The sequence below is a fragment of the Cervus canadensis genome, chromosome 8, assembly GCF_019320065.1.
Source record: "Cervus canadensis isolate Bull #8, Minnesota chromosome 8, ASM1932006v1, whole genome shotgun sequence".
Taxonomy (NCBI): domain Eukaryota; kingdom Metazoa; phylum Chordata; class Mammalia; order Artiodactyla; family Cervidae; genus Cervus; species Cervus canadensis.
Genome location: NC_057393.1, coordinates 61,854,966 through 61,880,060, shown reverse-complemented (window position 1 = coordinate 61,880,060; position 25,095 = coordinate 61,854,966). Strand labels below are relative to the sequence as shown.

The 25,095-nt window shown below is 43.9% G+C and overlaps 2 protein-coding genes across 4 annotated transcripts in view; one reads left to right on the top strand and one right to left on the bottom strand.

Moving 5' to 3' along the window:
• Nucleotides 1–25,095, top strand: part of LRMDA (leucine rich melanocyte differentiation associated) — a 1,119,641-nt gene that overhangs the window by 599,417 nt on the left and 495,129 nt on the right. For all 3 annotated transcript variants that reach the window (XM_043476453.1, XM_043476454.1, XM_043476455.1), the window contains one exon: nucleotides 22,978–23,104. In XM_043476453.1, the coding sequence (XP_043332388.1) occupies nucleotides 22,978–23,104 (127 nt within the window). The remainder of the gene's footprint in view (nucleotides 1–22,977; nucleotides 23,105–25,095) is intronic.
• Nucleotides 4,829–5,285, bottom strand: LOC122445995 (MOB kinase activator 3B-like). The gene has a single exon (XM_043475640.1). The coding sequence runs from the start codon at nucleotides 5,270–5,272 to the stop codon at nucleotides 4,829–4,831; it is 444 nt and encodes a 147-aa protein (XP_043331575.1). The 5' UTR covers nucleotides 5,273–5,285.

Here is a 25,095-nt window from a genome sequence, read left to right as displayed (position 1 = left end):
GTCCAGTAGAGCATAGAGAGAGAGGAGAAACACTACCCATCCTAAAAATCCTCTGTGTTTGCTCCCTTCCTCTTTTTCCATTATCTCCCTCTTCCTGTCCTCTCTAAGAGTGGATTAGGCTGGGACAGGGTCTCTGTAGCTGTGAGTACCCTACGTGTAGCCCATGGGCACTCACCATTCCTGTGTGCACGAAGCTGCTGCTCTTTTCTTGGGCCACTGGAACCTGCTCAGCCCTCAATCAATGACTGATGGGAGGAGAGAGATAAATATCCCAGCTCCCTCACATCTCATTGGAGATTGTGCTAAGAAGTGATCCACATTTCATCCCATGCTACTCTAGAACAGGAGTTGGCTCCAGGGTCCAATCTGGCCTGCTAACTGTTACTGTAAATAAAGTTTTATTGGAACACACTTATGCTCATTCATTTACGTACTATCTGTGGCTGCTTATGCAGAGTTGAGTAATTGCGACAGTGATGATGTGGCTGACGTATCCTAACATACTTACTATCTGACTGTTGACATGAAAAATTTACTGATCCATACCCTAAAGAGGGGTTGATCCCAGTGGCCTTCAGCAGTAACCTACCTCATCATACATCCTTTATTAACTTCTTTCCCTTTCTTAACTCACTTTCTGATGCTTTATGTGATCACCTCCCAAGTAAAAGTCTTACTTTCATGTCCTCATCTCAAAGTCTGCTTCGGGGAACTCCAACACAAGATCTTGTGTAGGTGCTCACACAGAAAGGCAATCCCTACAGTGAGTTCTGGTTTAACCCTGTCCCTTCCAGGGTCCAAAGTGTACACCTTCAGAAGTGGGTGGCCTGACCCAGAGTAGCAACTCAGCTTTGAGAAGGCAGAAGTTCTGCAGACTGTTGCCACTTTGACTCACGGACATGAGCTCAAGTCATTGAATCTTTTTGTTCATCAGGTTGGACTCATTTGTAAGCTTTTAGGAGATGGTGTCCAGGAAAAAGCCTGCATAGTAGGATTGATACCCCTGGCCGTGGATCCCTGAGTGTGGCTCTGTGCTCTAGGGAATGACACATTTACATTTTTATTTATGGGAGACCTGACCTAGAGTGTCCCAGCTCCACTTCAGGAGGCCAGATCCCTGGACACAATGTCTGAATATCTACTTCCTCTAGGACAGGCTACTAGGAGAGATTTGGAGACCAGATCACCTGGTGTTTGGCTTGTGTCTCTTCACTCATACATGTAAATGTAAACTGGCTGACACCCAAAATCTAATATATAATCACTATAAGTATTTTTTGTTTTCCTTTGTTCTTTTTTATCTCCTAATGTCAGTTAATTTCTTCTGATACCCATTTATCTTGAGGATGGAAAGGCAAATTAGATAATTAGAGGCATCAGCACCTTGCCCTTTGTATTAGTTAGCTGCTGCTGTGTAACAAATCACTCCCCCCCCCAAATTTAATAGCTTAAAACAACAAACATTTTTTTCACAGATTTTGTGGGTCAACAGTCTAGATGTGACTTAATCCAGTCTCACAAGGCTGCAATTAAGACGATAATGGTTTAGTTGCTAAGTTGTGTCCGACTCTTTGTGACTCAGTGGACTGTAGCTTGCCAGGCTCCTCTGTCCATGGGATTTCCCAGGCAGGGATACTGGAGTGGGTTGCCATATTCTTCTCCAAGGGATCTTCCCGATCCAGGCATCAAACCTGTATCTCCTGCATTGCCAGTGTATTCTTTACTGCTGAGCCACCAGGAAGGCCCCAAGATGACAGACAGAGCTGTAATCATCTCAAGGCTCAATTAGGGAGGATCTATTTCAAAACTGATTCACATGTTATTGGCAGGATTCCGTTCCTCACAGGCTGTTGGACTGAGGCCCCATTTTCATCCTGGGTACCGGTTGGAGGTTTCTCTCAGTTACTTGCCACCTGGGCTTCTTCACAGGGCACTGACAACATGGCAACATAGCTGCTAGCTTTCAAGGAGGTGAGTGAGGAAAGGGGAAAAGAGAAACAGAGCCAGCAAAGCAGAAGTCATGGTCTTTGTCACCTTATCTCGAAAAAAAGAAAAAAAAAAAAAAAAAGAGATCCCATCACTTTGCTGTATTCATTAGGTCCAGCCCACATTAAAGCTGAAGGGATGACATAGGGACATGAACACCAGAAGGAAGGAATCATTAGGTGTCATCTTGGAAGCTGCCCCCCAATACCACTATCAGTCCTAACAGCCCATCTCTGTCATTCTGGGGTCATTTAAGAGTGACCCCAGAATGACACATTTTACTAGTTGTCTTTAATTATTAAATAATATTTCTTCTAAAATCTTCCTAAAACCTCTATTGCCCACTCCTCTGTTTTCTTAAAGATATGATACAGTATATACTTCTATACTTTTCAAATCTCCGTTGAGCATCTACGTCATAGGAAGTGTCATTCCTGGACTTCTAGTCTAAAGGAATCACTCCCTCCAAGCTCCTGTACTTATTTTCTATATTGTTTATTTGGCATATAATCATATATTGCTTTGTTACAGTTCTATTGTGATCTTAAATTACTCCTTAAATCTCGTATTGTTTAACTTCCTCATGTCGACATCTTGTCTCTCCATGAGAATTATAAACAATTTGAATGCAGCAACTGTCTAATACTTCAGGCATAAGCAAGGCTGGGGATGTTCTCTTTACATATGTTAACTTTTTTCCTCTGGTGTTGGTGATCTCTGACTCATGGCCATGCCTTCTGACGGCTGCTGAGGTTTGTAGCATTGACGGCACCTGTGCTAAGGTTCTCAGTCTGTTCTGATTTGTTAGCTTTGGTGCATTTGTTTATTTTAGTAGGTCGTTTTGTTTTCCTCTTCAGTCTGTTTTTCTTTGGTGTCAATACAATAGCCATGGCTTCCCTGCCTTTTCTTAATTTAAGCCAAGGATTAACAAGAATCTTTAAAATGCTTTTTTGTTTGAGAGTCACAGTTTTCTGAATGAATGCCCAAGATCCCCTTCCATGATATCCTGGTTTTGTGACATCATCATTGGGTCTGAGAGGGGAAAGAAAAAGGAACAAACCTTTATTGGACATGGACTTCATGCCAGCATTATTCACTTACCTCTAGGCTCATGGCCGTGTCTCAGAGAATGAAGATGGATGCAAGTGTGAACTTTAGATAAATAGCGTGCTGTATTTTTAAATTCTGAATGATGGTTGTGTTAAACCAGGAATAGGAAGCCAGGTCTGGGGAAAGGAGAGTGAAAATGAATGTGGTTTAAGAAGCAAGCATGGGGCTGACTCCCGCAGCACTGTTTATATTCTGAGGCCTGGCTCAAACAGCTGCTCACAGAGGCTGCCCTCATGGCATTACTTCCCTGGGCACCGATGAGAACCTTGGTGCTCTTGATGGGAATAGTAGTCATTTAGGAGATGTTATAGGATGACTGTCTCCCCCACGTTCATATATTGAAGGCTTAAACCCCAGGACCTCAGAGTGTGACCTTATTTGGAAACAGGAGTACTTTAGACATAATTAGTTAAAATAAGATCATGCTAGAGCAGGGTGAGCCCTTAATCCAGTATAACCAGTACCCTTGTGGAAAGAATGCCTTGTGAAGAGGGATCCAAACATAGGGCAAATGCTGGGAGCCTCGGCACTAATGATGTTTGGGGACGTTTGGATAAGTCTTTGTTGTGGGGGATTTCCTGTTCAGTGTAGGATGTTTATCAGTATCTCTGGCCTCTCCCCACCAAGAGCCAGCAGTACCTCCCAGCCTGACAACCAGAACTGTCTTTAGACTTTGCTGTATATCCTCGGGGGTGGGGGGAGCAAGTCACCCCTGGTTGAGAACCACTGATCACATCTTTTCAAACAATTGTAGGGATCACTGTGGGGGCCTGCCAGGCAGATGTGGAGAGGTAGGTGAATGCTACAGGCATTAAGAGGTCAGCCTTGCTTGGAGTTTTAATGATAGAGGTTGAAAAATAGCTTCAGTGGATGCATGGTGTTATAGATCTGAATATTAGAATTAATTGAGTGCTGGTCATCACATTACCCAGGGGTTTCTATGCTGCTTACGGGTAGGGTAATTTCTGTCCTGGTTGGCCCAGGACTATTCTAGTTAAAGCCTGTTTTCCTGGCATAACCAGTTATCCTTCAACTCTGGGAGATGCCCTGGTTTAGACAACAAATTATTTGGTTGTCCTGCCCATGGGCAAATGCAGCCTACTGCTGCTTGTGGACAACACCAGTACAAATGTGGATGCCTTTGGGTAGAGCATGTACTCTGATTTCCTCAGTCCTCACTAGTCCCTATTGTCCTACCTGCATTTTCTGTATCTTTTTTTTTTTTTTTCAAGTTATATATGTTTTTTTTTATATAAGCAATTACTTCCATACACCCCACCTCAACTTCCCACATCCCACATGTGGACACATGCCCCATATAAAGGTGATTTCAGCAATGTGTTTCAAATGCTTTTTTTTTTTTTTTTTAATACCCCAACCTTCTCAGATCTTTTCAATAATATTTTGCAGCAGCATAAGTACTTTTTTCAGTCATTCTACAAATAGTTCCTCAGGGCCTAAAAGGTTCCAGGGCACCATGCTGGGCCTCAGAGATACAACAAGGCAAAGAGGACAGTGTTCATCTCTATTGACCCAAAGGCCCTAAAACTGAATTGTAAATTCATCCTGCTAGGCAGGCAGACCCAATGATCAGCAGCATAAAGAAATAAAAGACATGGAAAAGGTCTGGTCCTTCCCCTTGAAGAGTTTCATGGCTTTTAGTACAAAGCAGACGAAAGCATTTGCATTCCAAGTGTCTGAGTTGGTCTAGCCACTCCACAACGGTCCAGAGTTAATAGAACAGCCAGGAATTAATACCCACACACGTTGGAAAGATGTCTTCATTGTTGATCTGGACCTCGATCCAATCCATGAGAAGGTTCATGTACTGGGGGGCCGGCAGGGCAGTCGGCTTCTTGTACTTGAGGTCATCCTGCCACCGGTATTCGTATTTGGGGCCCCTTGACATCACAGGGCAGGTCCGTTCGGTGCAGAACTCACAGATGGTACCGTAGATGAGGTTGATGCGATTGAAGAAGTCCACCACGTGCACCGCCACCCAGTCGTTCTGGTCCTCCCCGCTCGGCAGCTGCACGGCCGCCTTCAGGTCCACGCCCGAGTTGAGGGAGGCCTGAGCCCGTTTGTGGAGCTCGAACCTCTGCGTGCCAGGTTCAAATTTCCTCTTGGGCCGGAAGGTCTTGTCCTTGTTGAACACCTGCTTCAAGGCTATGGACATGGTCTGCTCCTTCTCTCCCTCCTTCGGCAGGAAGTAAAAAGGCAACTGGGACTTTTCAGTGAGAGATCGCAACCCAACAGGGTTTTCCACTGCCAGCCCTCTGGCCCCAGTCTTGTGGTCTGCGGCTCTCAAGTCTCTTTTAGATAGCCCTTTCCATCTTCCTCTTGAATAATTTCCAGGAGAACTTCATTTTTCTTCCGTGGGGTTTTACCTTCAGCCCCGGGGCCCTGTCGGCTCTCCGCGCCGGGGCAGCTGCAGGCGGCGCGAGAGGAAGAGGGTGAGCTTGGGGCAGGAGGGGCGACGCTCGCGGATCCAGCGAGGGGCTCCCGGGCCAGCGCGCGCGGTTTCAGCAAGCGCGCGGGCGAGCGAGCACCGGGCTCCAGCTGCCGCCGCCGCCGCTCCAGAGCAGCCCCCCACCGGCAACCCATTTTCTGTATCTTATCTCTTCTAAGATATATAATCTTTTTTCACTTTTTAACATCCCTGAATCCATCTTAAAATTGATGACTACTTAAATTTGTCATTGGCCACGAGGCAGCTCTCACGTCATTGTCAGTACACATTCCAACTTGGTTATAGTTCTGATTATTTTCACTTCAGTTGATATATATATATAATCACTTGCTATTTGAAAATTCACTGTGATTTGACATGGAACGACAAATGAATTGTGTAAATGGAGAGGGCATAAACTTGATATTATAAAGCAAATATTTGTTGTTGGAGTAATGATCTTGATTCATAGTTTCTTGCAAAGCAATGAACAGGATATCAAAAAGGAAGAGAATTCCTGAGGCATTTTCAGGTAGGAAGCATTGGGTCATTTTTAACTTATAGTGGTTTTTCTCGTTCACGAAGACATGGGATAATGGTATCTCTGTAATGGATAAACCTTGGATTCATTGAAATACAGGGTTTCCACTACAATATTGTAAAGTAATTAGCCTCCAACTAATAAAAATAAATGGAAAAAAAAAAAAGAGAGAGAAATACAGGGTTTCAATTCCTGACTGGTCCCTGAGGGTATTTGAGTTGGAGGACCCCCATTCTTTGTCACACTTCTGTGTACATAGAAATGATGTGGGGAATTAACTGTACACATCCAGTCTCCACCCATGAAGAACCTGATTTGTAGGTTAAGGTAGACCTTGGCCTCTGTGTGTTTAATAAGGATCTCTGAGATTCTAATGCACACTACTAGACACCCTGGTAATATCACCCCTTTTTCTTTATTCTGCTCTGGAGGAATCTGAGTCCCAGAGAGGGGAAGGAAGGGCCCTGCTCACACACAGCATGTTGAGTGAGTTGGACTAGAGTCTAGTCTGAGGACCACTAGTGTAGTGCTCTGCCCTTGAGGCCTCACTCAACATGCTTTAATGGAGCTGTGGGAGGACTGCTGAGCTGTGTGACCAGCTCAAGGGAGCTTTGGTTTTAGAGTCTGACTTGGAGTGAGGCAGCTTGGGCTTACTTGCCTGACCTCTGAGTCCTCTGTACGGTATATATACAGATCCTTGGAACCTGGGTGTGTACCTGTGCTTTTGTTTGTTTTCCCAGTGATTCTGTTTGTTTTGTATGTTATGAAAAACCTATGATGTTAAAGAAGGTCATAATATTTTTGAGCCAAGGGAGTAGAATTCTCTAGGAGAATAGCAAGGGAGAAGTGGGAAGCAGAAGATAAAATCTCCGGGTGAGGGCAGCAGGGGAAGAAGACAGGGTTGGAACAGGGATGATTGCCCCTTACATCCCCAGTGCTTTCTTGTCTACCAAGAGCTCTTCCCAACTTGCGTTTGCGCATCCAGGTTTGAAGTGGGGGCCAGGGGGTTGCCCAATGTTAGTATTGTCATCCCCCCTCCCATCTCCTTTATAAGGGGAGACTGGTCAGACTTCCCTGCAGCTACTGGACAGGAGCGTCTTCCTGGCCCCTGGGCTGCGATGGTCACTCAGGAGGCCCTGGGATGGTGCCCAGACATGGCCTGTTAGAAGTATGTCCTCCAGGCTCCCTGGAAGTTCCCCTCAAACCCCTCCCTGGGGGAGGGGGCGCACTTTCTCTCAGATTGTGCAGAAGGAGAGGGCTGCACTCATGTGCAGGTTTCTTAGCAATAGCTTCCCCCCAAGGACAGCCTTCTTGCTGTTTAAAGAACCTCAACCTGGGAAGACAGAATACAGACTGTGGTGGGTATGTGCAGGACACATACTTATTTAGTAATTCGGGGCCTGAGGAGAGACAGCCTTGAGTTTCCCCCTGACTTTTTCTGTATCTTGTGCCTTTACTGTTCTTTCCTCATTTTGTCCTTAGAAGTAGTATTTTCCAAGGTACCTGAAAAGAAATAGGTGAATGAGCCTATGTTGTAAACATTTCTCGGGCTCTCTTTGTCCCTTTCTTATGGAAAGGAGACAAGATCAGGATTTGGGCCTGTGTTCAGGGCAGGTCGGTAGGTCTTTCTCTCCTCCTACTTACCTGTCATCAGGGGAGACACAAAGAGATAGAACCCATTGATCCTGTAGGCTCAGAGCTTAACTGATTGTCAGGGAGACAAGAGTAAGACAACTGGGATGGGAGGAGGACACACCAAGTCTGTGGCCGCTGGTGGAAGGAGCATGCAGTGCAGCAGCCCTTCGGGCCTTGAGTCCAGGCGTGGTTAGCTGGATATGCCTTGGCCAGAAGTCCCCCTCCCAGGGGGAGATGTTTAGGCTCTGCTGTGAACTGTAGGTGTGAGGTCCAGCAGCAGAGAATAGGTGGAGGCACTTTAAGTGACGATAAAATGACCAGACAGGTTACCCAGGCTTCTATCCTTAGAAGGTGATAGGAATAAAGTCTGGAGGTCTGACTTGAAAGCCGGGTCAAGACGGATCAAAAAGTTATTTTTGTCAAAGGCTTTGGGCCCATTCTTACCTATAGACAACCCCTGGTGATCCCAAGTCACGAATCCACCCGGAGGCCTATCCTGACCTGAGTTCCCTTGCTTTGAAGTGGGCTGTCCTCTGCAGAGTGAGGAAATAATTTGCTGCCTGCTTCAGTGAACCATCAGGAGAGCCAGCAGACCTAATGACATGTGAGAATATTAACCTCCTACCACGAAGAGCTGTGAATCTTGAGCGGCAGTCTATAATTCACCCTGGACTCCTGAGCCAGACCTCTCTGGCTTTCTCTCTCACTCACTTTCTCACTTACACCCAGAGAGAGGAGGAGAGACCTGCTCATAAAACTTTATATTCTCCAATAGTGTGAGCCTTGCTGAGCTGTTTAGTAATGAGTGGCTTTCCTTTTGCAGTCATGGCAAAAAGGAAACATTCAGAGGCGGGAAGGAGGAGGTGCTTTTTTTTTCCTCTGAGTTGTGTTTTATTTTATTTTTTTTCTTCCAGTTTTGTTGACTTAGTGGACACACAGCACTATATAAGTTTATGGTGTACAGTGTAATGACTGGACTTACCTACATCATGAAGTGATTATCACAATAAGTTCAGTGAACATCCATCATCTCATACAGATACAAAATTACAAAGAAGAAATTGTTTTTCCTTGTAATGAGAGCTTTCTTAACAACTTTCACTTGTAACAAGCAGCAGTGTTAATTCTCTTTGTCATGTTGTACATTACACCCCCAGTACTTAATTGTCTTGTAACTGGAAGTTTGTACCTTTTCACCACCTTCATCCAATTCTCTCTCCCCCACACTTTAGTAACCAGAAATCTGATTATTTTTCTATGAGTTTGTTAGCTTGCTTGCTTTTGAAGTATAATTGACCTACAATATTGTGTTAGTTCCTGAAATGCAACATAGTGATTCTGTACATTACAAAATGATCATCACAATAAGTCTAGTTACCATCTGCCACCATACAAAAGGGGGAATTGTTTTTTATTTTACATTTTGCATTGGATTGTTCTAATATGGGGAAAATGCACAATATCGTGGAAGTGACTGTTAGAATGCTTGGATAACCAAACTTCTTTGTAAGTCTGTACTTTGTCTTAAAAATCAAAGAAAAATAGATGTTAGAACGCTAAATTTAGGACAATTGGAGTATCGGAAGGGAACTTAGAGATCTTTTAAGGTCACCGGGGGCAGAAGGAGCACTTATACCTCACTGTGTTGTGGCTGTGTGTTTTTGCCCTTGTTTCATGAGATCTTGGGCCCCTTGAGAACATGAGGATATCTTAGCCAGGTTTGGACTCCCAGGCCTATCAGAGTGTTTGTTTTCTCAAGGCCTCAAATAATTTTAGTCAAAAAATGGAGCAAATCATCTGCTCCAATCCTTCATTTTATATATGGAAAAAGCCAAAGTAATTTATTCACAGGCATAGCTAGAGGCTACTTGGGCTAAAGCCCATCATTCTGGTTCTATGGCTGCTGCTCTTGGTGGTGAAACACCACTGTGGTACTTTCACAAGCAGCGTGTTGTTCTGATGAAGATGACCTAGAAAGCTCAGTGAAGCCCAGCACAGATGTATGGCCAGAAGACCAAAGTCTGGAAATAAATATAGAAATTAGAAATTCACTTGGAGCAGGGCATGTCCAAGGATGTACAGTCCTGGCTGCATCGCAGCAACACCTAGCATAGTAGGAGTCCTTGGACATGGAGAGTGTTCCTCACTTTGCTGGGAAAGCCAGCCCCACCAGGATCTACTGTGGATGGGAGCAGACCTGTTTCATTCACCCTAGGTAGGGGATGCTCCATTCAATTTTGCTGATGGAGGAATGAATGGATGGATGAATGAATGATCCATTCTGTGCATATCAGGATACTTTTCTGTTCAGGCAAGCCATTTAATTTCTGTATCTCAGGGTCTCTGCACAATACTGGGTACAGACAGCCTTTTTGATGACATAAGGTTGTAACAAAATCACCTTTTTTCCTTCTGCTGACTTGACAAGCACAGTGAATGGAAAAACCAATGGTTAGTGTCCACTCTGGATGTTTGTAATTCTCAGCCTTTCTGGTCCCACCAAATTGCTATTGTTCTTCTTTTTAAAATTAATTTTATTAAAACAAGTCACATGCAAACTGTTCCTGTCCAGAGCATCTCAAGGTCCATTCATTATGGCTTCTTATCTTGGCAGGCGATCGACACGGGAAGGCAGCTCAGCCATTATGCACATACAAAGCCTATCACTTCCCTACCAATGGCCAATTCATCAAACATTTATCTTTTGCCCTCTGAGCACTGTGTCACTTTGCCTGTCACTCCCTAGTCTAGGATGCAATGAAAGATGAAAAAACAGGGGCGGAGGGGTGGTATTTTTTTCTCCCCCGACTTTCCCCTCTCAGATAGTCCTTGTTAATCAAACTTCATACCTGAGACTTGAAACTCTCCCTGCACCCCTGCCTTTCAACCCCATTTTGGGGCCACAGGAAGGTTGACCTGCCACATTGATGCTGAACTTTTTAATGAATAGTAGTATAATTAAAGATATGATAAAACTTTGGTTTTGTTTGGGTGTTTTTCTCCTGCAACACACTTCAGAGCAAAGAATGTTACAAAGGGAAGAGATGTCTGAAATAATTGAATCCAGCCCCCATAGTTTACAAAAAAGTAAGGGGCAAGGATGTGACAAGAATCAGGGTCTCTGATCGTTCTTCAGACAAAGATTCCCCCAAGATCCTCTCCCTGTTTTGATTCTGAATAAGTGTTAGTATTAGTATCTCTTGTAAAGCTTTGGCCACTTGCTTCCTTTTTTTCAGTAACTAATTAACCTCTATTGAAAATATGCACATTATTGTTTTCAAAACAGTCTTTCAAATGTCAGCAACCCTTATATTTATCTAGGCTTGTTTAACTATACCTTATCCCTTGTCTTCCCCATTCCAATATATGCAAACTCTACAAGTCATGGATTTTCTTGCCCCTGTGATGGATTAGAAAGTTAAACCTGAGTGGTATTATTTTTCCAAAGTCTTACAGCACATCTAGGACTTGAAAATAGAGCTCCTGTCCCCTAATTTAGTGCTCTTACTTTCTCTACTCACGATGTTTGTGTTTGGTTCACTGAGTTGACAAGATCAGAACACCACATGCCTTGGAAAATCACCAGTAGGACATTCTACCCCCAAGAGCAGCAATCAGATAACCAGAGAGGCAGACAAGTATGAAAGAACTTTCATTTAGTCTCAGGAAAATCCCTTGTTCATTTCTGTGCATCTGTAAGCATCTGCTCTCTCCACTTTGTTCCTAGCACTGTCACTTCTGTTAGGTGTTGGTCCTCAGGGCCCAGAATGTGCCATTGTATGAAATGGAGTGCAAACCTGACAGTTCTTTGAAAGCTTTTGCAAAGCACAGAGCAAGAGTTGTTAGAAGATGGAAAAAGGCTCCAGTAGCAAGCCACTTTCAGAGGTCACCATATTTCCCAGGGCTTTCTTTCCTGAAGGAGATATAAAGCTATCTTGTAGTCTGGGACAGAAAACATGTTTTCACCTTTTTCAGCCAACTGAGACCTCACAGAATCAGCAGTTGGCACATTTTTGCTGGTTTTCCTGGCCCGATTCCATTCCAGGAGGCCCTGCCCATGGGGAGCTGGTCTTTGGGCAAGTATTTGATGAGGGCCCCTCTGGGTCCCTAGGGCCGGGAGGCCCAGCCATGTAAATGTCTACTTTTCTGGTTGGTTTGCAATGAGTAGACACCATCTGTTGAATTAAAAATTCCCTTTGTGGAGGGTGGTGAAAGGCTTGTGTGGAAGAGACACTGTTATCTTTCAAGCAAACAGTTCATGAGGTTGAAGAGCTGTGTTCTTGGCCTAACATATGTTTGCCCAATGGCTGTGGGAGCCTCCCCCACCGGGCGCTGGATTCCGCCCCATGGCGACGTGCACACATACCGCGGCTGCAGCACACCATGTCCGCGCCCTTACATCTCCCCAGTAAAGAAAACCTCCATTTATAGAACCCGCCAAACAAACTCACTCTTTAGACTCTTAAAAACAAACAAGAACCTGAGGCCGCAGGCTCCGTGCGTGCATGTGTGGTTTTGTAAAATCTCAAGCCGTGAATCAAAATAATTTTGGAGACATAGTCAAAACCCAGAACCAAGCCCTGTCTCCAGGGTAGGAGAAATGTAGAAAAGATGGGCTGAGAAGAGAAGAGGACAGCCAGATGGACAGAGTGATGGGAACAAGACATTGGGGGCATCTTGCCTGTTCATAGGGAGGGTACATGCTCTTCACTTCTGGATTCACTTGCTTTAATGACTTCAGCAGAAACATAGTTGGGTGGACCAAGAAAGGTGACCACTAATGCCTGAATTACTTTTCTCTCAACATCTAGAGCCCATCTTGCCCACACTGCTTAATATATGCTATCCCGTATGACTTCCCCTTTCAAGTTCAGCTTCTTTTCTCTCTTCCCATAGATGATAAACACACTGGTGCCATGACTTGTGCATCTTTCATATCCCCAGATGAAGGTGCTTATTGAGAACCTGACATACTGGAAGTGGATGTCACAGACATGCCTTCTGGTGCTAAATAAGCTTTATGGAATGTCAATTATTGTCTGCCAGAATTGAGTTATCTCTTCTTCTTACGTTCTTTCACCACCAAATTTGGCATAGAGTGCAAGTAATATGCTCAGAAGATGAGAATTCAGTTGGGTTGAGACTTAGCTCAAAACCTGTCTTTGAAGTCTTCTCAAACCTAGCTCTCTCCTTCCTAAGAGTAGGACTCGTCATCCAATTTAACCCACTATGCTGCCTCATATGGTAGCTGCTTCCCTGTTTGTATCTACTACTTAACAGTCGGGGACCATGCCTCAGCTATCTTTATGGTCTGAGAGTTTAGCAGAGCGCTAGGCACCAAGTGGGCACTCAAAACATTCTTAAAATGAATGAATGGATGAACTATAAGCTATATGCAGAGGGGACCATTATCTGGTAAATTTCAACCCAGCTCTACCTAAAACATTCTTAACCTCATGAGAGTCACATTAAAAAAAAAAGACTATAAAAACTAGTTTTTCAGGGAATTGTTCTTGGAGAGCTAGGAAGTGATTATAGATAGAAAGGAAAAAGAATTTGAAGACCATCTAGGTTGATCATTATACTTGAGGACATACAATGAATGAATTGGATAGATAAAGGGCGTGGCAGTGGTGAACTTCTATTTCTAGACCTCCACTAGAAATTGTTTAGAGGTAGTTTATCATGGTATAGTTGAGGGAATACTGCACTGTATGTCCAAAAGTTCTACACATATCTTGGTTACTATTTATGGTTTCAGTTAAGCTGCTTTACCATTCTGAGCACTAGTTACTTTCTGGAAAGTGGAGGATGAAACACCCTAAAATTCCCCTAGGACTCAAAGTCTGTGAGTCTATAAAGAAGACTATGATGGGTGTACTGCATGCAGACGATGCTATGGTTCTGACATCTAGTTTATTGCCTGTGAGAGGCTGTAAGTTTGTTGACATGTGCCTTTTTAATTATGAGGATGTCCCCACAGTTAGGGAAGCATTAAAGAGACTTTTCACAATCCCACCCAGAAGAGCAGAGTAAGGCACAGAGTTGAACATGATGGGGAATGACAGCTAGAATTCTGCTGCCCTCTTTCCACCAGGCTGGGTCATATGAGACCCTTCTGGCAAGGAAGAAGCAACTCTTGGCAGTCCTTGAAAACTGTGGTTATAGCAGAAGGAGTCTAGTCAGAGAAGCACAGAATCTGAGTAGAATTTTGGAGGTCACTGAGTCTCATATTCTCTCTGCCGAAATTCCCTGTAAACATCCTTTATGATTCCCAGTCTCTGATCAGATGCATATAGTGACTCGTAAGGCAGCTCAATCCTTTGGCAAACAGCTCTCTATTTTTTAAAAGTTTAAAAAAGAAAAAAAAAGATTCAAGACTTGTCCCAAGTTATATCATTTTCTCAAATCCACAAATTTGTTTTTTATTCTGCCTTCTGGCATGTCATAGACTCAGTACTTCGAAACAACTAAGCCTTCTCTACTTCTGGTTAGATAATCTTGACTGTCTCAATCACTGTTCCTTATGCCCTTCCAAACCGCTTGATGGTTCCGGTTGTGAAGTTTCTGAATGCTGATGCTTCTTAGAGTCTGGCACCAAGAATTGAAACATAGCTCCCAGTAGTTACTTTGGGGCCAGGAGTGTGGACTAGGATCAAATTAGCTTCTGTGGTGGCAGTCCCACTTTGGAGATTCATACTTACTAAGCCTTCTTCATACACACTCCTCTTTATCCAAGGCTCCTCCAACTTCTGTTTGGGGAATTGTCTTGTTTTATTTAAAGGTAATAGAAATTCTGTAGACAGAGGAGCCTGGAGGGCGACAGTAAAGAGCAAAGGGCATGTATGCGTGCTAAGTCACGTCAGTTGTGTCCAACTCTGTGCGACCCTGTGAACTGTAGCTCACCAGGCTCCTCTGTCCATGGGATGCTCCAGGCAAGAATACTGGAGTGGGTTGCATGCCCTTCTTCAGGGAATCTTCCTGACCCAGGGATCGAACCTGCATCTCTTACATCTCCTGCATTGGAAGACTAGCACCAATTTACCACTAGCGCCACCTGGGAAACCCCAAAGAGCAGAGTTGGAGACAACTCAGAAATTAAACAACAGCAGCAACAGCGATTTACTGGAGCATGTCCTGACTATAAACTAATCATGATAGAAAATGTAATAACTAGGGAAAGTATAAAAGGGAAAGGGTTAGTGGTGTATATCTGGGATTTATCCAACCATCCACCCATAGCTAGATATGTGGATATATATGTGTGCATCAAAGTGTATTTGTGTGTAAAGAATTGTCATAATGTTACAAGGCACAATTTGGTATAATAACAGGAGTTTATAAACTAGAAACGGCTAACAGAATAATGACTCTTAACCATCAACATGGAAGACGTGGTACGGATGAAAATTTGTATAGGAAATGGAAGGGAGCACATGGATGACTTAATTTCCACTCATGAGATCTTTGTGTGTGTATTACATGCATTATAACTTAATTTAGGTTCTTAAATTGATAATTTTACTGGCTCAATAGATATCTGCCTATAATATCATTTTAAATTATGATATCATTTGCTGCATGCTATTTATCACATATATATATGGAGATTTATGTAATAATTCCATTACCATTGGGCATTTAGGTTTGTTTACAATGTTATTATAAATAGTGCTGTAATGAACATATTTAAACCATATACACTTCTTTGATATTTGCTGAATGAATTCTTGGAATTTCTGGATGAAAAGGTGACAGTTTTTAAGGCTTTAGTATAAACTGACATCCAGAAAGGTTAAAATAATTTCATTCTCCCATTAGTGCTGTGTTAGTCTGTTACTTTGAACTTTTGACAAGACTATGTTAAGAGTTAAGGAAACAGTGAATTTTCTAGTTAGGTGAAAATATCTTTTTTAATTTGAAAATTTTGGATCCCCAATGAAGCTGAAATTTTATCCCACACTTTCATTATTGACCATTTGCATTCCTTGTATATTTTCTATCCCCATCTTTTGATCATTTTCCTCTTAGGGCTTTCAGCTTTTCCTTAATGATTTTCAAACACTCTATTAAGAATGTTAAGCCCTAGACTGACTATCAGAGAGATTGTAAATGTTTTCCCCAGTTTTCATTTGCCTTTTAATTTTTTATTTAAATGTGTATTTTGGGGTAGTTGAACTTTATATTTAGATCTTTATGATAGACATTGAAAAATGTCATCCTGTGGGCTGAAACAGTGAGCTGATTCCAGCAGGATCATTTTGAATCCTACTGCATCCTTTTAAATATCTTTCTAGGGTGATGGGAGCTTGGTGACTCAGGCAGTGAAGAGTCCACCTGCAAAGCGGGAGACCGGTGTTCAATCCCTGGGTCAGGAAGATCTCCTGGAGAAGGGAATGGCAAACCACCCCAGCATGCTTGCTTAGGAAATCCCATGGACAGAGGGTCCTGGCAGGAGGGATCGTGGAGAGCTGGGCACACCTAACAACGAACACTTTGAGGGTGATGACCTCCACAGATATGATAAGCATGTCAGTAACCAAGGCATTGGCAAAATACCAGGACCAAAGTTTCCAGAACCTTCTCCCAGAGCAAGCTGAGCCATTGATTAGTATTCTTCAGGTACATTTTTGAACCAATTAAGATTCTACCTACAGTGGTCATATTCTAGTCCATTTTTGCTTTTCTGCCACAAGGATATCATTAGAATTACCAGAATTCTTTTCAAAGACATTTTGAAAAGGAGATAAGATATACATCCTTATTCTTAGTCACCCATCCACATTCATTGCTTGTCTCACAGAACTTGTCCTTAATGCACAGAAACTGCATGTTTGTGAAGTGAAGCTATATTAATTTGATATCTTACCTCATTATATGAGGGACTGAGCTAGCCTATTAGAATTAATAAAATGAAAAACACTGATAGACTATAATAATTTTATAAGTCTTGACATTGAAGTTTGAAAGCAGAATAGAGACCATAGGGTGCCACCTTTTTACAGTTAGGTCACAGTTTAGCGCTGAGCTTCCTAACAACAAAAGTGAAAAGGGTAGCATGATCACACACATGACATATTGCCTCACAGTATAGGACAAGCAGATACTGACTCCTCAGAGCTATAGTCTGAGGCAAGTAAGTTTATGAATTTATTAATCCAAATTTCAAGAAATTTTACATCTCTTTTCAAATAATTGGAAACACAGGCACCCATTTCTAGGCTTCTAGATCCTTTCTCATTCACCATAATTCTTGAGGGATCATATTTAACAGCTTTTTAGTGTTATTAAGTATGATACCTGATGGCTTTAGACTTGATCCCCCTTAGAGGTAACAAACTCATAGCTAACTACCTTAGATTTTTGACTGGTCTTGGATTCAGATCTCTTTTGCTATTGTTGAATTTTATCCTCTGAAGCTCAGGGACACTCCATCCTAACAGGGGCTCAGTAGGGCTTTGGAAGTGACTTTGGCAAATTTCGTGTGATATACTGTAAGACGGTGTCAGTATACACAATCTTACATAGCCTACAACCTTTTCCACATTCTATTTTTAAAAACACTTTCACCCTTTACTTATATAGTTACAATATAGAGGCTTGATTTCTATTATTATTTGCACATATATCCTCAGTTATGTGACCTGAATGACAGAAAAAATATGTAGAAAATATATAGTTATAACTGTATATATCATACTATATATAGTAATATACTATAATATATACCATCTATAGTAATATACTATAGATTATATATTCTCTCTAGTTATATCCACTTAAATAGGATATAAAAAGAATTTTACAGCAGAAATAAAGGATTCCACTCATGGCCTAGATGACTGGGCCCTTTTCTGGGACATGAGCAGGCCTATCACAGGTTTCCCGTTCTCATGTTTCTTCCTTCATCCCCCACATGTAACTATGTGCTGTCTGTCCTGTCCTTGTAGCTTTGGTTGTGACCACTGTTCTTGTCAATGTGCAGGTGTTTCCCAGGGATCTGCTGTGTGCTAGACACTGCACTTGGCATAGTGGGAGGCAGTAAAGAGCACAAGTTGCTATTTCTGCTTTCAAGGGTGATGTTTAAATTATTGAACAGTTGCACTGACCAATCAGAATGATCTTGGCTGAAGCAGGGTCCTTAAAAGCCCTGTGCAGTGAGGGTGAGAAGGTCATTAACCACTTAGTTGCTGAATTGTGGAAAGGTCTGGGAGCTCTACGGGAACGGCCAGGGTAACAGGGTGGGGCACCCTGGATATTCAGAGCTGCAATTTTATACCAACTGATAAGAAAATATTGAAGTAGTTTAATAACCATCCCGGTTGTACAGGTGCAGACTTACTGAATACCACTTCTGCCTACTCTCAGACGGTTGGCCATGGGGTAAAGAGAGGGAGGCCCTCTGGCCTATGAAAAAATATGAATTGAGGGACTGCCTCCCTAGCCCCTGACTGGTCACCGTCAGCTTACTCTTTGTCCTGCCCTTGGAATTCTATTGACAGCTTTTTTTCTCAGCAGTTCACTGGCTCCTGGCTGAGCAGGAGTCAGTTGGCAAAGAGGCACTGAGCCCTTAGCATGTGTTGAAACTTTCCAGGTTGTTAGGGACATTGCAATGAGATCCTTTTGGCTGGGAGCTGGGTAGACAGTAGTCACACGGAAAGACCATTGAAGAGCAGACAGTGACTGACCTGGGAAACTCTCTAGGTCTAGCCAGTGTGGCGGACATCAGACATATGGGTCAGGTCCTCTAGGTCCAAGGTCTCCCCATTTTCTCAATAAACAGTATGTATGTGGATGTTTAGGTAAGTATCATAGAGGGAGAGGTAAAGATCTTAGTGGAAATCTTATTTTCTTAATTGGTTTGAGAACATCCCACCCTCTGGTTCTGGATTTGAGGTGACTCTGGTTCCACAGAGACACTTACCTTTCTCAGGTTCCGTGGTTACCTGTCTTCCCGTTCCCTGTCTGCCTCATGTCAGGCAGAAGTATCATGCCCGCTATGGGCTGGGAGTTGAGGACAAGGGGGATCTAATTCTTACCACAGCCTGCACCCCAAGAATGAGCGGGGCAGCTCTTGAACTGGGAACTCTGGATGTGTCCTTTGGTGGGTTTCCTGGCTGGGTTTTGGCTGGGGGGCGGGGAGTTGCATTTGAATAGGATATAAAAAGAATTTTATGGCAGAAAGAAAGAATTCCTCTCATGGGTTAGACAACTGGGCCCTTTTCTGGGACATGAGCAGTCCTATCACAGGTTTCCCATTCTCATGTTTCTTCCTTCATCCCCCACATGTAACTATGTGCTGTCTGTCCTGTCCTTGTAGCTTTGGCAGTGACCACTGTTGGAAGTCAGTGTGCAGGCATTTCCCAGGGACCTGCTGTGAGGGCTTCTGCCCCAGACCTCCCAGGCCCGCTCTGGTCCAGAGGTCTTCTCCTTCCCCATTCTGATGAGCAGCTAACTTTTGGGAAAGGATGGAGACCACTGAGCGTGTGCCCACCCAGGCGCAGAAGAGGTTGCGGGTCTGGGAGCAGCACCTCCGTGGGCCCAGCTGCCCTGCCTGAGGTTCCTCCGTCCTGGAGGCTCACAACCACTGGCCTGGCTTGCAGAGGGTGAGGAGCCTGTTTAGTGCCACTGTTTTTATAAGCTAATGAAGGCAGAGTGGGAGCCACGGGCAGTGATGCTGGGATATTAACTCTGACAGGAAGCTTGATCATAATTATCTTAACGAGGATAGGGTTAATTACAGTGGAAACTTAAAAGTTCTCTCTGTTTGAATCTGCTGGAGCTGAATGCGTTCTGATGTTTTGTCATTTTGATGTGACTTTGGAAACGGCGCAGGGACTCTCCCAGCGGCCACAGTGGCTCCTGGGGGAGCCCAGCCAGAGCCCAGCGAACCAGGGGACCAAGATGGTACCTGTGGGTGACATCGTGGGCAGCCTTCCTGCTGGTGCAGTGAAGGCAGGCAGCCTGCAGTGTGCTTCAGAGGTGCTGATTAGGTGTCCGGAGCAAACCACCTGCCACAGACCAGACCACACATTGGGTCTCCCTGACTGCCCTTGACATCTCTCCACTGGGCTGGGAAGACCTTTGTCCAGCTGGCCTGGCCTTGCTCTCCCCGTCCAGCCCCTGACCATGGCACCCAGGTCTGCTCAGCCTTCCTGGCCCACCCCTCAGGCATTTGTAGCTACAGCCAACCACGCTGGTGAGTGACTCTGGAGTGACAGTCACCTCCTCTACCAGGGCTCCTGGGTCTGGGGTGTATTTTGCTGTCCATATACAAGGTTATAACAGAGATCTTTTGATCCTGTCATCTTTTCCTTGTACCATAGCTGTCCCTTGAACAGCATAGATCTGTGTGGACCCTTAGAGCCTTTTTTGCCTTGTCATTTTATTTGATAGCATGTATCTCTTTGCAGGCATCTTGTATAGAGGGGTATGAGATAAAAGATTGACCCACCGTAATTTCTTCCCCCTTCTTCCAGGAAAATGTCAACAACAACACAAAAGTAAAAAATTTTTAAAGTGAAAATTAAAGGCAACTTCTAAGCATCTGTTTATTGCCTTCCACATGCCAGCCAAGCTCCAGAAATCCTGTCCTCTCCAGTTTTACCCCTCATTACACTCTTTGCCTCCTGTCCCCAATCCCTCAGCTCTGAATTTAGCTGATTAAATCACCAAGTGCACATCACACTGTTGACATGAAGATAGGGATTTATTAATATGCACCCCCTGGCCCCCCGCCACGTAACAAGGTTCCCTTTTAAATGAGCAGCTAATCACATAGCATGGCAAAATAGGATCTCGATCCAGGCAAGTGACAGGGGATTTGGGCCTGAGCTTCTGAACTGCTCTCTGAAGTCTTCCTCCTGTTTGGAGTTCTGCCCCAGAGCCCACCGCCCAGAGGGAAAGGCATCTCTGCGGCACTCCTTCTAGTGTTTCAGGCTTTGTCCTCACTAGACTGTGTCATTTTGTTTTATGCCTCCCCTGAAGCACTCTTGGAAAGGAGCTTTCTTAGGCTTGCCAGTTGCCAACCATTTGCTGATTCTCCTGATAAGAGCATTATATTTGCATAACTCCGGGATGGTGTGTATTTGGATGTGCCTTTGACCAGAGCCCAGCTGATGTTTGAGCACAAGGACTTATTACCCATCTGTTAGGTGCCCTGATGTGGAGGTGGCCTCAACTCCCCTAGAGATAAACAGGGGCTGGTTCTGAAAAGCACTTTGGCATCAGCACTTATTAACCCCCAAGGAGGAAGGGACTTCAGGAAAGGTTGGCATTTCCATGAGAAGCCACCCTCACTACACACCTTTGCACATCTATTTCTCTGCACATCCCCTGCATCGGGATCCCTGACCAAAGGTCAGGGCTTCCAGAAAAGTCAGTGAATGAAAGGAGGAAGGAAAAGAATGAAACCAGTATTTGCTAGTAAGTTGTTACTCCTTTCTCACTTAATCTCCATAAGATTCAACGAGCTAGAGGCAACATAGATGAAGGGAGCTCATGGGGCTTATTGAGATGCCCAAATTCAGGCTGCAAGTAAATGACGGGACAGAGGTAAAATACCAGGGCTTCCTGACTGCATGTGTATAAATTGTGTGTTGCCTGCCTGAAACATGAGGAAGAAGAGAGGAGGAGGAAATGAAACTTGATGACTCTGTTGACCCTTGACCCGAGATGTATGCAGTACACCCCCACCCCCCTACCCCGCTGTGGAGTATATAGTGTCAGTTACAGGGATTCGGTGTGGTCTGGGTGCTAGGCCCTGGCGAGGGCCACCTGGAAGTTTGGGGCAGGAATTGGGCTGCTGGTGGAGCTCTGGGCCCAGTGAAGTCTGGGGGTTGAATTGCTTTTCTCACCTCCCAAGTATTGCCTATTAATTTTGGAGTCCTTTTGGATGGATGTCACGATAAAGGTCTGGTACTCAAGTTCACACTCACACCACAGGTCCAGGCATAGCATAGGCAAGCAAGGGGGTCTGTAATGGAAGTGCTATCAGTAAATGCATAAATAGTGTAGACAACATCTCCCCGATTGGTTACATTTTATACAATAGCCAGAGATCCCGTGCAAGCCAGCCCTCTGGCCAGCATCGTAGCTCAGCTGTCAGCCTCTGCAAGCTCAGCACAGCTCTTGGGTCTGGCAGGTGAACGAGTTGGGAGCATGTGGCCTGGCCCCGTGAGTGCCTCCACTGGGCGGCTTTCTGTAATTACTGTGTGCAATGGACAGGCACATGCACACAACAGCCCCTCGCAGCCTGCACCTCATGCACCCCTAACCTTATAAGTTAACTTTCAGCTATGCCTATTACCAGGGCTGTTTTCCCCTTTCTGATACTGTTTTACCCCTGAGCTGGGTACTTTATTCTTTCAGATGTCTGTTTTCTTTACTGCTTCCACATCTCCATTGTTGCATTTGATGCTTTTTTTTTTTTTTCCAAAAACTAAAGTGAGAAATCCACTATGCATAAATTAAAACAATAAACTTCAAGCAGGGAGCCTTGAGGCAGAAATTCCCTCATCCCCTTTCTTAACCTACCACTGCCTAACAAAAACAAAAAGAAATCATGAAAGAAAAAGAAAGCCCCTCGGACTGGAGTGATTGTGTGCTTCCTCGGATGTCTTGCCTTTTGAGGTAGCCACTGGGACGCTGGCAGAAGCAAATTAAGTGATTAGTAAAGAAAAAAAAGCAGAGGTAGGGGGAAAGTCAAAGGCGGTGAATGCAGAGAAAGGAAGCCTTCCCTGCCGTTTCCTAGGACTGCGCAGAGGAGAACCGCTAAGAAATGATACTTGAAGTTATATTTATTATTGTAAGAGGGTATGATATTTCTGGGCAGGAATGATGGATGACAACTTAAATTTGTGTCCAGGGAATGAAGGTGAACTGTGACAGAGTTATTTATCTTGGGAATGGAGGTTAGGGTCAGCCGAGGCTGGGTGCCTGAAGGCACAAGACATTGACAAATTTATCCTGCAGGCCGTATCTGAAGCCCTTTGTTTTGGATCCTGGCTACTCACTAAGTGACCCTCATCCTTCATGTTGGCAATGCGTGAAGGATGCGGTGAGTGCCAGCGGCCCCTTCTCCCCCGCCGCCCCGCCCCGGCTCCCTCTACTAATTCTTGTCATTCACTTTGCTGACAGGCACCAAGCCCAAACTATTCCCAGTCCTGAAAGGGAAGGTTAAAATATTTATTTCGGCTCATAATGGCCTCCCTGATTTAGTGCAGGATCATTTTTCCTGTTGCCTTTGTCATTGCAGGTCACTGGAAGGACTGAGCGCGTTCGGGAGCCTGGAGGAACTCATCTTGGACAACAATCTGCTCGGCGATGACCTCGTGTTGCCAGGGTTACCCAGGCTCCACACCTTAACCCTCAACAAGAACCAAATATCCTTGGCTCTGCCCCTGCCCCCACTGCCTGCCTGGCCCCGCAATGGTCCCCTCCCACAGGCCATCCCCCCCACACAAATACCTGTGAAATGTCAAATGAGTTTTATGTGTCAGCTAAATTAAAGTAGGTGAAATACAGTCCGTGGGCAGACAAAGCGTTCTGTCTCCTGGCACTCGGGACACTTCAGAGTAATTTATTATAGGTCATTCATAAATGAAATGCACCATTATATCTTCCTGTTGCTCCATTTTAGTGTAGAGATCTAAGTTATGGCTGTGAAGAAATCTTTTTAATAGATAAAAATAGAGAAAGAAAATAATGTCACTGCTGCCGAGAAGGCAAAGCCAGCTTCTGTTTGCTTGGGCTTGTGTGGGAGGGCGACCTCTGGTGGGAAGCAGGGGGTAGTGCGGCCAAGCAACTTCAGCCTTCACGGAGGTTTCTGGAAGGCTCTGGGGCAGGCTTGCGGAACCGTTCTGACCAAAGAGAGGGGAAAGGGGCTCAAGTGGAGGATAAGTGTGAAGCCCAGGCCCAGCTCTGCCCCCCGTGGTGTTTACAGTACTGTGATGATGAGAAGGGCCAAGGAGAGCCGTTCTGGTGTGTGGTTTCTCCTTAAGATGGTGAGGATCTAGCAGCCTGGGATGATACTTCAGAGGGATCCATTGCTCTGGATTCTGTAATGAGGCTGAGAAATGAATCAAAGGGTTATGCAGTGTGAGGCACACAGCTCCTCCTAGTTAGAGCTGTAGACCTCTGTGCCGGCTCAGTGCCAATGTGCTTAAGCAGGGTGTTTTGTCAGTTTTGTTACTACTTGTATCCTTCACACCTAGAATAATGTCTGGCACAAAGTTGAAGTTTAATAAATGATTGTGGGATGAAGGAATTGTTATCATCAGGTGTTCTTTATTGAGCACTCCTATGGATGAGGCACTGTGCTTGGTAACTTTAAGTGTGTTTGTTTTCATTCTTGCAAACCCTTTGAGAAGGGTGTGATTTCTCCATTTACCTAGATTAGCAAAGAATTGAAGTATAGGCCCACAGCCAGATGTTTAACAGGATACCAGGCCCTGGATTCAGTCTCAACTGAGGCCAGATCCAGAGTTCTTTCCGCTTGACTCTGTTGCCTCAGACTTGAAAACCAATCACCTCGTTTTATTGATCGAGTGTTTGAGGCCTGAGGTGGTTTAATCACATGTTTGTGTTCACATGGTAAGTTAATAGAAACAGGATGGGGCATTTTCCCACAAAGTATGAAATAAAGCTAGATATATATGTTAAGATTGGCATATATGTTTATGTCAGCTGTAAGAATGATTTGCAAAATTATTTATTAATCACTGCTTATATGTTATAAGTTAATATTTTATTTATTCAGTAAAGTATGCTGTTTGTGGCCATTATTAATTGGTACTTTCTTAGAAAAATGAGAAGGTCTATAAGTAAATATCAGTCTTTATCATAATGAAATGGTCATGGATTATTTTTTCCTCTCCTATCCTTTGGTCAACCAAATTTCCTAGTTGTTGCAAATATTAGCAAAGAATTGAATAAAAATTATTGAAAATAATTTTTCAAATAATTATAGTGTGTCTTATGGCTTCCTTGGCCATTTGAGATGATTAACTGCTTGATATTCTCAAATCAATTAAGAATAAAAGGATAATTAGACTAGAATTTGAATGATATATTTCCTTCTATGGACCCCATGCTCATATTCTGTGTCCCACATTACTATAGTGTTGGAGTTGTTGGACTTGAGGCTCATGTGTCAGTTTAATTACAGTTGACCATGGCCACACAGTTAGTCTTCTAAGAGCCTCTGTTTCTTTCTTTTTTTTTTTTTTCTGTACGTGTGATTTTACAGCTTTCACCTGCCTGTTAGAATAACTGACAAAGAGGAATGTATGAAAATTTTTTGTGTGTGTTGGAATCAAAGTACAACAATGACATATGCAAAGCAGATTTTTGCGTGACTATAAAACCAGCTGCC